Here is a 14,214-nt window from a genome sequence, read left to right as displayed (position 1 = left end):
GTTACACACCGCACACGCCACATGCGCCGTCACGCCTGTACACGCGACATGCACCGCCACGCCTGTACACGGGACACAGGGTTACACACCGCACACGCGACACGCACCGCCACGCCTGTACACGGGACACAGGGTTACACACCGCACACGCCACATGCACCGTCACGCCTGTACACGGGACACAGGGTTACACACCGCACACGCCACATGCACCGCCACACGCCACACGCACCGTCACGCCTGTACACGGGACACAGGGTTACACACCGCACACGCCACATGCACCGCCACGCATGTACACGGGACACAGGGTTACACACCGCACACGCACACATGCACCGTCACGCCTGTACACGCGACATGCACCGCCACGCCTGTACACGGGACACAGGGTTACACACCGCACAACGCCACACGCACCGCCACGCCTGCACACGCGACACGCACCACCACGCCTGTACATGCGACACGCACCGCCACGCCTGTACACGGGACACAGGGTTACACACCGCACACGCGACACGCACCACCACGCCTGTACACCGCGACACGCGCCGCCACGCCTGTACACGGGACACAGGGTTACACACACGACACGCACCGCCACGCCTGTACACGCGACACGCACCGTCACGCCTGTACATACACACCGCACACGTGACACGCACCGTCACGCCTGTACACGCGACACAGGGTTACACGCCTGTACACGCCACACGCACCGCCACGCCTGTACATGCGACACGCACCGTCACGCCTGTACACGACACGCACCGTCACGCCTGTACACGGGGGGGGGGGTCACTCCTACCGTAACTCCAGACGTCACTCTGGTGCGTGAATCTCCGGTGCAAGATGGACTCCAGGGCCATCCATTTGATGGGGACCTAGAAGACAGCAGGTGGCCGTGTCAGTGCCTGTACCAGGGTCCCTACAGAGGGTGGTCCCGTTGCCTCCCCCACTACCCAGCGCCATTACCTTCCCACCGTCCGCATGGTACTCCGTCTCATCCGTGTCCAGCAGACGGGCCAGGCCAAAGTCGGTGATCTTCACGTGGTTCAAACTCTTCACCAGCACGTTCCTGGCAGCCAGGTCACGGTGAACCAATCGAACATGGTCTTCAAGGTAATTCATCCCCTGTGTGTAACGTCTGGTTATTAATATACCCACGCCAGCCCACAGTGGTAACTGGGTTTCAATTCCCCAGCCACTGTGTATCTCTGAATTATAAATCTGCTACTTCATGCAAAATATTCCCTGTAAATAACTCAGGGAAACCATGTTAAAGATCTCCTCACATTCCCAGCTATGCTCCCCCATGCTGGCTCTCACTGGCTCTCTGTGTGTCTCTACCCAGGGTGAGGCAGCGGTACATGGAAGACCCGGTGTGCTGACGTACCTTGGCGATCTGCACGCACCAGTTGAGGAGATGCTGTGAGCCGATGCGGTCCTTGTTCTCACGCACGTAATCCAGCAGTGAGCCGAAAGGCATGAGCTGAGTGACCAGCTGTACGGTGGAGGTCAGGCAGATGCCCAGCAGTCGGCACACGTAGGGGCTGCTCACTCCCGCCATGATGTATGCCTCCTGCAATGACCAACACCTCAGCACAGCTGACCAACGCAGCCAGCCCCTCCCCCCCTCCCCCCCCCCCAGCCCGACCCTCTATGCACCCCGTCCCCCACCACACGATCAATCCCCCACACACAGATGACCAACAACGCACCCCTCCCAGCACAGACTGACCATACGCAGCCACCCCCCCACCACAAGCCCTCCCCCCCCGTGGCTCGAGCTCTTTGACCGAGTACCGACTGCTCTACAAACTCACTGCGGAGCCGCTAGGGTGTGAAGCGGGGACTGTGGTGGGGACAGTGTGGGGTTGTCAGTGAGTGTGGAGCAGCTTGGTGTAGCGGGGACTGTGGTGGGGACAGTGTGGGGCTGTCAGTGAGTGTCAACTGTCAGTCAGGACAGCTGGAGCGGGGTCTGTGGTGGGGACCCGTGGGGTTGTCAGTGACATCCAGCTTGGTGTAGCCACACCTGTGGTGGCCAACCCCCGGGGCTGTCAGTGAGCTGTCAGTGTGAGTGTGGAGAGCCGAGTGTAGTAGCGGGGACTGTGGTGGGGACAGTGTGGGGCTGTCAGTGAGTGTGGAGCAGCTTGGTGGAGCGGGGACAGTGTGGGGCTGGCAGTGAGTGTGGGGCTGTCAGTGAGTGTGGAGCAGCTTGGTGGAGCGGGGACAGTGTGGGGCTGTCAGTGAGTGTGGAGCAGCTTGGTGGAGCAGCTTGGTGCAGCGGGGACTGGTGGGGACAGTGTGGGGCTGTCAGTGAGTGTGGACCCGACACACAGTAAGTTAGTACTGGGACACGCACATTACCACAGGGCATCAGACTTACAATGTAATGCATGTGGTGATCCCAACTTTACTGCAATGCCACAAATGTGAACTGGTTTGGGGAGCAAGGTGACAAAACCATGCGTCAGTGGAGAGGGGGTTGACCAATGGAGAAGAGACAGAACTAGGCTACATGCTACAATAGACAGGGTCAGCAGTGGGAAACCATGTTCACCTCTTCACCATCAACTGCCCACAATTCATTGGCACAGACAGCTGTGGAGACAATGGATAATTTGATAGATTCTTGTTTAGTACGGGTTTTTGAGGTTGTGGGGAGAAGGCAGGAGAATGGGGTTGAGAGGGAGAGATAGATCAGCCATGATTGAAATGCGCAGTAGACTTGATGGGCCGAACGGCCTGATTCTGCTCCTGGGACTTGTGACCAACTAGTGAGGGAATCATCTGAGAACAAAAGCTGCCAACCTGACTTCAGTGGAAGAGAGTGAGAGGGGGGAGGGTAACGTGGGCAGGAACAGGATCAGCATCTATTTACTCAGATCATGTCCACCCCACCCCTCCCCTCCCGCTCATTGGCCACACGTACATCCAGGATCTCTTTGTTTGCTTTGGGGGAAGTTCCCTCGCGTAGAACTTTAATGGCCACTTGTATCCTGACGTCTTCATCCTCTGGCATCCAGACTCCCTGCAGTCAAGGAGAAGTAGAAGCACCCGGTCAGGAAGCAGCCAATCCAGCTGGATATACCCGCGGCTAAATCTAGCAGCTGTTCCACAACAGAACAGCACAGCACAGGAACAGGCCCTTCGGCCCACAATGTCCATGCCGTACATGATGCCGTTAAACTAATCTCCCCTGTCTGCTTGTGACCCACGTCCCTCTAATCTCCGCACTCCCACACACCCATATAAAAGCCTCAAACACCATCATCGTGCCTGACTCCACCATCAGACAGCACCGTTCCAGCAAGTTTCGCCACCACTCTGTGTATTCAAACCTGCCCCACACATCCACTTTAACCTGTGCCCTCTGACATTTCCACCTTGAGAAGACGATTCTGACCTCATCTATCTCTCTCATAATTATGTTTACTTATCAAATGTCCCCTCAATCAAGGACAAACAGTGTGTGTTAATAGCCTATAATCCAGGCAGCATTCTGGGGAATCTCCAAAGGAACCTTACTCTTCCTGTAATGGGTTGACCAGAACTGCATACAATACAACAAAGATGTATAAAGCTGTAAGATGTCTTCCTGAATCTTAAATCATTGGCCTGACTGATGAAGGCAAACATATCATCCCCCTTCTTCACATCTTGTGTTGCCGCTTTCAGGGAGTTATGAAGCCAAAGATCCTTCTGTACATTAATGCTGTTGCCCCATACATTCGAACGTTCAAAGTGCAACACCTCACATTTACTCAGATTAAACTCCATCTGCCATTTCTCCACCCATATCCATATGATCCATATCCCACTGTGGCCTTCCTCTCAGTCTGCATCTCCACCAGGTTTGGTGTTGTCTGTAAACCAACTCATCGGCATTTATATATATCACAAACAACAGAGGTCCCGGCACAAATCCTGGTCACAGACCTCCAGCCAGATTAACACAGGTCTCCCACAACTCAGCTCTATAGGTCACTCAGTTCTGAATCCAAACAAGCATGTCACTGTGGATCTCATGCAACTTAATCTTCTGGATCAGTCTACCATGAGGGATTTTATCAAATACCTTACTGTAATGTGTTCATGTAGACAACATCCACTGCCTCATCAATCACACGTCAGTAAGACAAGCGTGCTGCCCCTCCCACTGTATCAGGTCAGGCAGCGTCTGTGGAGATGGGAGCAGCGTGGACTCTACAAGTCAGTGAATGCATACGTAAGTAGATTGGAAGCAGACTCTCCGCATGCCGAGATCCATTACCTTGTAAACTGTTCCAAAGGCTCCAGATCCCAGAACCATGACTTTCTTCATTTCCGTTTCCTTTAGGATTCGTATCTGCGCCTGGTTTGGTACGACCCCACTTGGGCTCACAGGTTCGACGAGCTAAGAGGCAGAACATCACGACCACGGTAAATAACAGCAAACACACCATCCATCAACATTGACACGGTCTGCCTGAGCAGCGACATGCCAGGCATGTGACCCATGACCATCGACACGGCAGACACCAGTGCATGTGACCCATGACCATCGACACGCCAGACACCAGACCATCGACACGCCAGACACCAGGCATGTGACCCATGACCATCGACACGCCAGACACCAGGCACGTGACCCAGACTTATACAGTTTAGCATACAGCGCAGAAATAGGCCCTTTGGCCCAACGTTCCCCGCACACTAATACTATCCTGCACACACTAGGGACAATGTCACTGAAACCAATTAACCTACAAATCTGCCCTTCTATAGGATGTGGGAGGAAACTGGAGCACCCAGAGGAAACCCACGTGGTCACAGGGAGAAGGTGTAAACTCTGTACAGACAGCGCCTGTAGTCAGGATGGAACCTAGGTCTCTGGCGCTGTGAGGCAGCAACTCTACCGCTGGGCCCTTTCAGAACCTGTGACAGCTGCTCCATTCTGTAACCTGTGGCAATTGTTACCTCCAACACAATCAGTAAACGTGGTGTGGCCCAATTGCAGGTGAATCTGCATGAACACTCCCCTTAATAGAACACAAAGTGCTGGCGTGTCAGGCAGCATCTGCGGACAGCATGGATGGGCGAGGACCTTGGTCACCACTCACCTTGTTCTGTTCCATGAGGCTCATCCTCTTGTGCTTCTGGCTGAGGTAGATCTTGCGTCTCCACCAGACGATGAAGAGGATGATGAGTACCATGAAGAGCAGAGCGCCCACAATGCCGGCCACCACCGACGTCACCTGGCTGTGGAGAAGCCCAGAGATCCATCAATGCTCCACCCAGTGACCCGGCCATATGTCAGCATCAGCCGAACGCCTGCAGAGCTCAGCCCCATCCATCCAAGTCCCAGTCTCACAAAGTGGAGACATTTGCTTTATATTCAGAAGATCAGTGGCCAGAGTGGTGTGAGCGGGTATTTCCTGCTGCGTTCATGTAATGACATGAAGAGCAGAGACGAGACAAGTGCACGGTGCTCTCTCGTCCAGTCCCAGCCCCACAACAACATCCCTGTGATCCTGCACTGAAGCAGAGGCTGGGGAACGGCAATCAGAGCATCATTAAAGCTCAGGATGCAACTGGAGAAGTTTGTAAGATTCATTGGAGACAAATGAAATGTCCTCAGTTTGCTGAGGAAGTAGAGGCATTGGTGTGACCTCAGCTGATATCAGTGTGTTTGATCCACAACACGTGATCGATAATATTAATGCCAATAACCAGAGGCTCGCACCCATTCACACTTTGACACCATTGTTGCTAGTTGGAGGATTTACTCTACTATGCTTCCTGATGTTGATACCTAGCTCCTCTAACTTGTAGCCATTGGAGAGGATGTTGTCCAACTTCCTTGGAGGAGCCAGCTGTCTCCATAAATGCCACCTGGGGGGGGATTACCTGTGTTCTAACTGGATGTGCAGCTGAAGGTGTTGTTGTTGTTACCTGACAGACCCCACCAACTAGCATTGTTACAAAACCCACCATCAGTGGCGCTCCAGATCTGCCTGCTGCCTGTGAGTGCGATCCCGGAGGCTTTGGGTGGGGGGGGGGGGGGGGGGGGGGGGGGGGGGGGAGGCAGGATTAAAATGCAGGTTTGCATCGGTTGTCAGAGAGGAATTTGCTCGAACTATTAGCTGATGAAGAAAATCCGTTCTGCGATCCCGCCCCCGGATTTTTTTTTTAAGTTGCTGGTCGATTGCGTTGCTGGATTGAAGTTATACTCGACTAAAAACTCCTTCAACATCACGGATCGCAAGTGCAGGACAGAATAAAAGGTATGTCGTTTATTTAACATATTATCTTGCTTTTTCGTGTGACTTCATTTTAATCCGCTGATGCAAAAAATGTTATTTGGGCCCCGATGCAAATCGGCCGTGTGTTGTTTAAATCACAGCAGCGGCAACATTCAAATCCATCACATTCCAGAAACATCCACTCTCAAGATAATCAAATTCATAATTTGTTTTGCACAATCATGTGATAAGAACAAATCATCTATATTTTGTGTTATTGTCTATCCATGATCAATACTTTCATACTAAATATCCACAGTACAGTTTAGTCGGATGTATTGTGCAAAAAAAATAATGAGTTTGATTATCTTGAGAGTGGATGTTTCTAGATTAATTTATGGGAATTAAACATTAAATTCCTTCCATTTGGCCTAGAAATTCATGACAATGAGATTTAAAAATCATGTTATATTGTGAATTCTTGTGTGAATGGGATCAGTTATTTGTTATTTGTATACTTTGGCTATTAAAAACATTATATTTAGCCTTTTCTTAAGAATGGGATAGATGTTTAGATCTAGTAATTACATTTAGATGAATTTAATTGATTTGATGACACTAATATGACTTTTTTGTTGGGTATTTACTATTTGTTTTAACGTAACAATAATATGAAAGTTCTGATCTTGAGAATATCACATTTTTGAATTTTCAAGGCAGTCTGGGTGTTTATTACTATTTCCACCACAACAGTCAATTTTGTAATTAGCTACAATTGGGTAACTTACTTATTATATGCTTTAATTTCAGGTCATCCAAGTAAGATGTTTAATATTTGTTTCAGAATGCTTCATTCAATAATTTCATTCAGTTCTCTTATTTTTTAAGAAAGCTATCGGCTTTTATGTCAATTGACTGTCTTCGACTAACACAGATTTTGTGTTAATGGAAAAGCAATAGGGAACAAGATGTTAATTTATGAGTATGAAAATGACCATAACTTTTTTAATACTGAAGATATGAAGTGAATTAGATATCAAATTAAACTTCTTTTTATGCTTTATCTGATGCGCTAAATTACAGGCTTGATTTTTTAAATCTCAAAATGTTGTAACATTCCTACACCAACAAGTGTACTGTGGCTGGCTCCAATGTCACCCAGCGGGGTGCCCAATGCAGACTGCTCACCTGAGTGCAGGTGGTCACCTGTGAGTGCAGGTAGTTACCTGTGACTGGGCTCCTCGGGGCATCCGTCAGCACTGGTTGTACATCTGCAGAACAGAAGAGAATTACTTACAGAGCAAGTACAGAGATTGGAACTGTGGCTGAGCCACTGGTGGGCATTCACTTACGAGTGGCTGCAGTTAGTGGGGCAGAGTTGGCAGAGGCCTTGTTCGTCAGGGTATTTCCAGATGTGCCCATGTACCCCAGTCGGGCATTTCTCCACACATTGCTTGCCATCCTTGTAATGCCTGCATGCCACGCAGGCATCAGCGCCCTGCGGGTGAGAAGGGATGGTCACCCCAAAGAAACACCATAGCCTTTCTCATTTACAAAATCACATCGAATCAATTATTTACATCAATATTTGCACAACAAACAATAACACAACACCCACCACCATAATACACAAATTACCAAGTATTCTCATTATTAAACATCACAGTAATATATTACAATGCGGATTCAGGATACAGTCCAACCCCCGCAGTGCCCAGTGGCGTCCAGTGGCGTCCCAGTGGCGTCCAGCGATGCCCAGTGGTGCCCAGTGGCGTCCAGCGGTGGCCAGCATTGCCCAGTGGTGGCCAGCGGTGTCCAGTGTTGACCAGTGGTGGCCAGTGTTGACCAGTTGTGCCCAGCGGTGGCCAGCGTTGACCAGTGGTGGCCAGCATTGACCAGTGGTGGCCAGCATTGACCAGTGGTGGCCAGCGGTGCCAGGGCCCTCCATGGTGTCCATACACAATGAAGGTTCAAGGTTCTCCCGGGCACCGACAGGGGCAATGCCAAGAAACACCACACCAAGCATTAACAACAAGTGGGTGTATAAAATCATCAGGGGAATGGATAGGTGAATGTACAGGGTCACTTAGGTTTAAGTTGAGACGGGAAAGATTTAGTAGGGACCGGAGAAGCAACTTTCTCACTCAGAGGGTGGTGGGTGAATAAAATGAGCTGCTGGAGGAGGTAGTTGAGGCAGATAGTAGAACTACATTTAAATAACATTTGGACAGGTACATGGATAGGAAAGGTTTAGAGAAACATGGGCTAAATGGGACATCTTGGTCAACATGGCTGAGTTGGGCCGAAGGGCCTGTCTCTGTGTGGCTACCTGAAATGAACAGCTCTGTTACTGAGCTACTGAGAACAGGAGATGTCACCAATACACACCCCCCCCCCCCCACCGATCAAGACTGAGCTCTCCACCACTGGGCAGACCATAAAGCAGATACCTGAGGAGCTGTCACCTATTAGTGAGCTACCTGCCCTCGCTCGCCCCCTCACACCTGCCCTGCTGAAGGTACCTTGTCGCTGCAGCTCAGGGTGTCGTTCTGAGGGAGACACTCTGCATGACATGCGATACACGACGATTCACTCAGATACTCCCGAACCTGCCTGGGAAAGGAGAAACAAGGCAGGGTTTAGAACGCTACCCAGACACACTCCCTTGGCCACAGCAACACCCTACCTGCAGCACACCTACCCCATGTACAGGTTGCACGTCTCCACACACCTCTGCGCACGCAGGTAGTGAGTACAGGCCAGGCACTGTGTGGGCCCAGGACCCCAGCAATTGCCCGCCGTACACAGGGCGTAACACGAATGCCCTTCGGCCTCTGCAAGAGAACAAACACAGGTGAATCACAGTCGCTGACCTCTGACCCATTCACTGCAGCAGCTGAGGGAAGGGGACACAGCGAGGTCTGGAGTGACTGGCCATTTACACAGTTCACAGCCGGGGGCAATGGCCACTCGCACCGTTTATACTGATGGATTATTTCAGCTAACACTGATTCCCTCCACACCACACCAGCAGATTGTTGAACCAGCCTGCACGACACTAATGCGACCTCCACAACAGACCATGGCACATCACCACTTGCACCACCAGGCACCTGCCTCCTAGTTCAGTATTTTCCCACTAATGTCTAGTTTCTTTGTGACGTTTTATTTTGACAGTTTTGCACAATGTATGTGTAATTGATGTTGTTAATGTTGTGGCCTGTGGCCTACGAGCTGCTGTAACACAACTCTCACCGGGCGGGCAGTGCATCTTCCTGGCCCACACCACAACCAACAAGACGACACAGAGCTGCGAGGGGTCCAGTCACGACACAGGGGCATGGTGGCGCAGGGGTAAAGCACCAGAGACCCGGGTTCCATCCTGACTACGGGTGCTGTCTGTGTGGAGCTTGTACGCTCTCCCCGTCACCCTGTGGATTCTCTCCAGTTTCCTCCCACACTTTAAAGACATGCAGGTTTGTAGGTTAATCACTTCTGTAAATTGCCCCTGTTGTGTAAGCAGTGAAACTGGGACAACAGTGAATCATTGGTGTGCATGGTCTCAGTGGGCCGAATGGCCTGTTTCCACACTGTATCTCTAAAACACTGTATTTCTATGGCCACCTCAGTCTGTGTTGATATTAAGAGCATTTTCACACAACACTCTGAAGGTCATTCCAACACCAATTAAGTGGTTTAAGCATCTGGCTTGCTCTGTTTAATCTGACCATGTTTTCCAGACACCCTTTGTGAAGGATGTAACTATGGGGACTGCTTACCCCAATAGCTATTACTTACCACAAACATCTTGTGGCCTGTTGGCTGTTATCAGCTCCTCCTGGTGCTCCTTCTGATACAGCTGTCTCCAGGGAATAGTCTTGATATAACAGAGGTGAGGATTTTGGTGAATGAACACCAGCCCATTACTGATCTCTTTTAGAGAGCGTAGTCCGAGCCACTGTATCTGTAGATTCTGCACTAACAATGCATAAGCACTGCTGTAACCAGATCAAAGCAAAGACAAAAATGAAGCCAGTTGACAAGCTGTGCCCTGCCTGCATCAGCAAGCAGGGCAAGTGCAAAGTACTATAGCACTGGACGCAGGAAGTGTAATGACAGGGCTGGAGTTGTGTCGGCAGCTCACCTGTATAGCACTCGCCCCCGGATCGTGGCAAGGTTCTCAAAGGCCTTCAGGCTGGTGAAATTCTGTGGCCAAGCCTCGATGTATAAATACCCTGTAGAGCAAGAACAACCCTATCACAGGCTGCTGTCATTGCATGTGGAGTACAGTGTTGTGAAGGGGGCAGGCATTGGCTGCAATGTCCTGTTGCAGTGACAGGGTAGATGAGGGGGGGGGGGCATAGTCTCACTTAGAGGAATTGGCCATGGAGGACAGAGCTGGTTAGAAATATCTTCACAAAGAGGATCATACACCTGTGGAATTCTCTCATCAAGGACTTTAGATCAGGAATATATTCTGGGCAGAGAATGGCTTTGGACATTGGGAAAGGCAAGGGGTTGTGGAATGGGTCACCCATTACCGTACTGAGCCGTGTAGTACAAGGAATCAATGGTCTGCCTCCTCCCAACATCTCACATTTGACTAGGACACAAGAGCAGGGAACGGTGGGTGAAGATGGAGTGGCTCGCAATAATACAAGGACCATCAGAGTGCTCCTCCTACCTGTGATCTCAGTCAGAACGTCGAATACCTTCAGCTTCCTCACATCCAGGGGCTCAGTCTTTGTAGCCGGGTCACTGAAAGGATGACAGTAAACATCAGACAAGCAGCTCTGGCACATCAACGTCTAACCTTCACCATCTTGTCCCTCTGTGACCACTTCAGCCTTATCCTTCTCTCTATTGATGTGGGCATCAGACACAATCACCTAATGTCTGTATCTGGAGCACTGCCAGAGTCACCGTGATGTACAGCATGGAAACAGGCCATTCGGACCACTATGCCCATGCTGGCCAGTGGGCACCCATCCACATTAATCCCATCTTCCCGCAGCTGGCCTCAGCTAAACACCTGAACTATGATCAGAACTATGCTTCCCTCCAGCACTGTGTTGCACATACTCACCACTCTCTGGGTGACAAAGATCCCCCTCAGCTCCGTTCTAAGGTGCTACCCCCCACTCTAAATCCATATCCTCGAGTTTTATCTATGTCTGGAATGGAGGCCGGGAGCCGGGAACGTTACTTGGATACAGCACGGTGTACATCTTTGATGCTCGGTGACTGGGAGCTGGGAAGAGTGGTGGGGGCTGACTGGAATGATGCGGTAATGCTCATCCTCAGGCTGGGAGCTGGAGCTCAGAGGCAGCCTCTCAGGCCTCGGTCACACACTGGAGACCCCCTCACCTCCCGACTGGCAATACAGAGTACAGGGCCAGACAGCACTGGACACCTGGGGGACGGACAACAGGCAGGATTCTGTGAATGAGATCTTGCAGCCAAAGTATTCTAGATCCTGACTTCCAGTAGCCACAGACCCTCAGCATAGTGAGGCGAGAGGAGAAAATAATATACCTATATATGTATCCGCACACACATACACATGCGCATATACACACGCGAACACACATACACATGCGCATATACACACGCGAACACACACACACATACACACGCGGACATGCACATATAGACAAGCACATAGCCACGCGGACACGCACACATGTGGACACGAACACACATACACACACGCGAACACACACACGCGGATGGACACACACACTTATATACACACGCAGACACACATATACACACGCAAACACATATACACACGCGAACACACATATACACACGCAGACACACCGATATAGACACCCACATACACATGCAGACGGACACACACACGCAGACACACATATACACACGCAAACACATATATACACACGCAGACACGCCGATATAGACACCCACATACACATGCAGACGAACACACACACGCCCAATCACACATGCATGCACATACACAGGCTGCAAACTACATGGGGTCATGGTGGTGACAGGAGACCGAGAGGTAACTTCTGAAAGACCTGCATGCCTAACCTCTGCCACACGCTGAAGTCAACAACTCGCCCTGCCCTAGCGAAGAAGCGTGATGCAGTCCACAGCCACTGTACTCACCCAGAGAAGGTCTCAGCCAGGAAGACCAAGCTGCCAAAGATCTTGCTGCAGCCTTTGAAGGAATCAATATTTCTGGAGGTCACTGCCCGCACATTCTTCAGCTTACTCACCCCTAAGCCGCTGCACACTGTGAGAAGAGTTAGTGATGACTGAGCAAGGTGACCAACTTCAAACAATCATCTTCCATCACCACAAAATAAATGGCATCTATTCAACAGTGGTGCTGAGAAAGTGAGATGGGGGGGGCTGTGAGATGGGGGGGGGGGGGGGGCAGGGCTGTGAGATGGGGGGGGGGGGCTGTGAGATGGGGGCAGGGCTGGGAGAGATGGGGGGGGCTGTGAGTGAGGGGGGGGGGCAGGGCTGTGAGATGGGGGGGGCAGGGCTGTGAGATGGGGGGGGGTAGGGCTGTGAGATGGGGGGGGGCAGGGCTGTGAGATGGGGGGGCAGGGCTGTGAGATGGGGGGGCAGGGCTGTGAGATGGGGGGGGCAGATGGGGGGGGCTGTGAGAGATGGGGGGACAGGGCTGTGAGATGGGGGGGCAGGGCAGTGAGATGGGGGGGCAGGGCTGTGAGATGGGGGGGGGGGCATGGGGCTGTGTAAGATGGGGGGGGGGGGACATGGGGGGGGCTGTGAGATGGGGGGGGGGGGTAGGGCTGTGAGATGGGGGGGGGCAGGGCTGTGAGATGGGGGGGGGTAGGGCTGGAGATGGGGGGGCTGTGAGATGGGGGGGGGGGGAAATGGGGGCTGTGAGATGGGGGGGGGGGGCTGTGAGATGGGGGAGGGGGGGGGGGGGAAGGGCTGTGAGATGGGGGGGGGGCAGGGCTGTGAGATGGGGGGGGGCAGGGCTGTGAGATGGGGGGGGGGGGATGGGGGGGTAGGGGCTGTGAGATGGGGGGGGGGGCTGTGAGATGGGGGGGGGGAGGGGGGGAAGATGGTGAGATGGGGGGGGCTGGAGGGGAGGGCTTTGAGATGTGAGGGGGGGGGGGGAAGGGCTGTGAGATGGGGGGGGGGGGGCAGTGCTGTGAGATGGGGGGGCAGTGCGGACTCGCAAGGGGCTGGTCCTCAAGCAATCCACGGCACATTCACCCCATCAGGGCCGCACCATGTGTACTGACCTCTAGGACACGGTTCACTGCACTTCTCACATTTGTATCGATCTCCTTCCATCACCTCCTTGGTGTCGTTGGGACAGTCCAGCGTACACGAGCCCACATTCGTGGCCAGGTAATTATCTGGCAGGTTTAACAGAGAGAGGGAGGAAGGGAGGAGGGAGAGAGGGAGAGGGGGAGAGGGGGAGAGGGAGAGGGGGGAGGGGGAGAGGGGGAGAGGGGGAGAGGGGGGAGGGGGAGAGGGGGAGAGGGGGAGAGAGAGGGGAGAGGGGGGAGAGGGGGGAGGGGAGAGGGGGAGAGGGGGGGCCGAGGGGGACGAGGGGGGAGGGGGAGGGGGAGAGGGGAGAGGGGAGATGGGGGGGACAGAGGGGGAGAGAGGGGGACGAGGGGGGAGAGGGGGAGAGGGGGAGAGGAAGAGAGAGAGAAGGAGAGAAGGGAGAGAGGGAGAGAGAGAGAGAGGGAGAGAGGGAGAGAGGGAGAGAGAGGAGAGAGGGGAGAGGGTGTGGATCAGGCACTCTCAAAGAGGGGACGGAGGGGTAAAGTTCCATGGTGACACAGCAGTGAGATCAGGACAGAGAGAGAGTGGAGGGAGGGAAGAGAGAGGTTGCGGTAGAGATTGAAGGCAGAGGAGAGTGAGTGAGAGAGTGAGTGAGTGAGTGAGTGAGTGAGTGAGTGAGTGAGTGAGTGAGTGAGTGAGTGAGCATAATGGCACCAGAAAGAAGTGGAGTAAGGAAGGG

The 14,214-nt window shown here is 52.5% G+C and overlaps 1 protein-coding gene across 1 annotated transcript in view; it reads right to left on the bottom strand.

The window, feature by feature from the left end:
- Window positions 1-14,214, bottom strand: part of erbb2 (erb-b2 receptor tyrosine kinase 2) — a 40,718-nt gene that overhangs the window by 3,092 nt on the left and 23,412 nt on the right. The window contains 15 exon segments of the mRNA XM_055656751.1: window positions 812-887; window positions 979-1,137; window positions 1,400-1,585; window positions 2,939-3,037; window positions 4,280-4,402; window positions 5,109-5,247; window positions 7,457-7,501; window positions 7,583-7,728; window positions 8,753-8,843; window positions 8,932-9,064; window positions 10,029-10,228; window positions 10,375-10,465; window positions 10,915-10,988; window positions 12,369-12,495; window positions 13,484-13,600. Of these exon segments, the coding sequence (XP_055512726.1) occupies window positions 812-887; window positions 979-1,137; window positions 1,400-1,585; window positions 2,939-3,037; window positions 4,280-4,402; window positions 5,109-5,247; window positions 7,457-7,501; window positions 7,583-7,728; window positions 8,753-8,843; window positions 8,932-9,064; window positions 10,029-10,228; window positions 10,375-10,465; window positions 10,915-10,988; window positions 12,369-12,495; window positions 13,484-13,600 (1,806 nt within the window).

Source organism: Leucoraja erinacea, chromosome 27 (assembly GCF_028641065.1).
Source record: "Leucoraja erinacea ecotype New England chromosome 27, Leri_hhj_1, whole genome shotgun sequence".
NCBI classification, from domain to species: Eukaryota; Metazoa; Chordata; class Chondrichthyes; order Rajiformes; family Rajidae; genus Leucoraja; species Leucoraja erinaceus.
The sequence above is the reverse complement of the archived record's forward strand: the minus strand, read 5'-3'. Positions and strand labels throughout refer to the sequence as shown.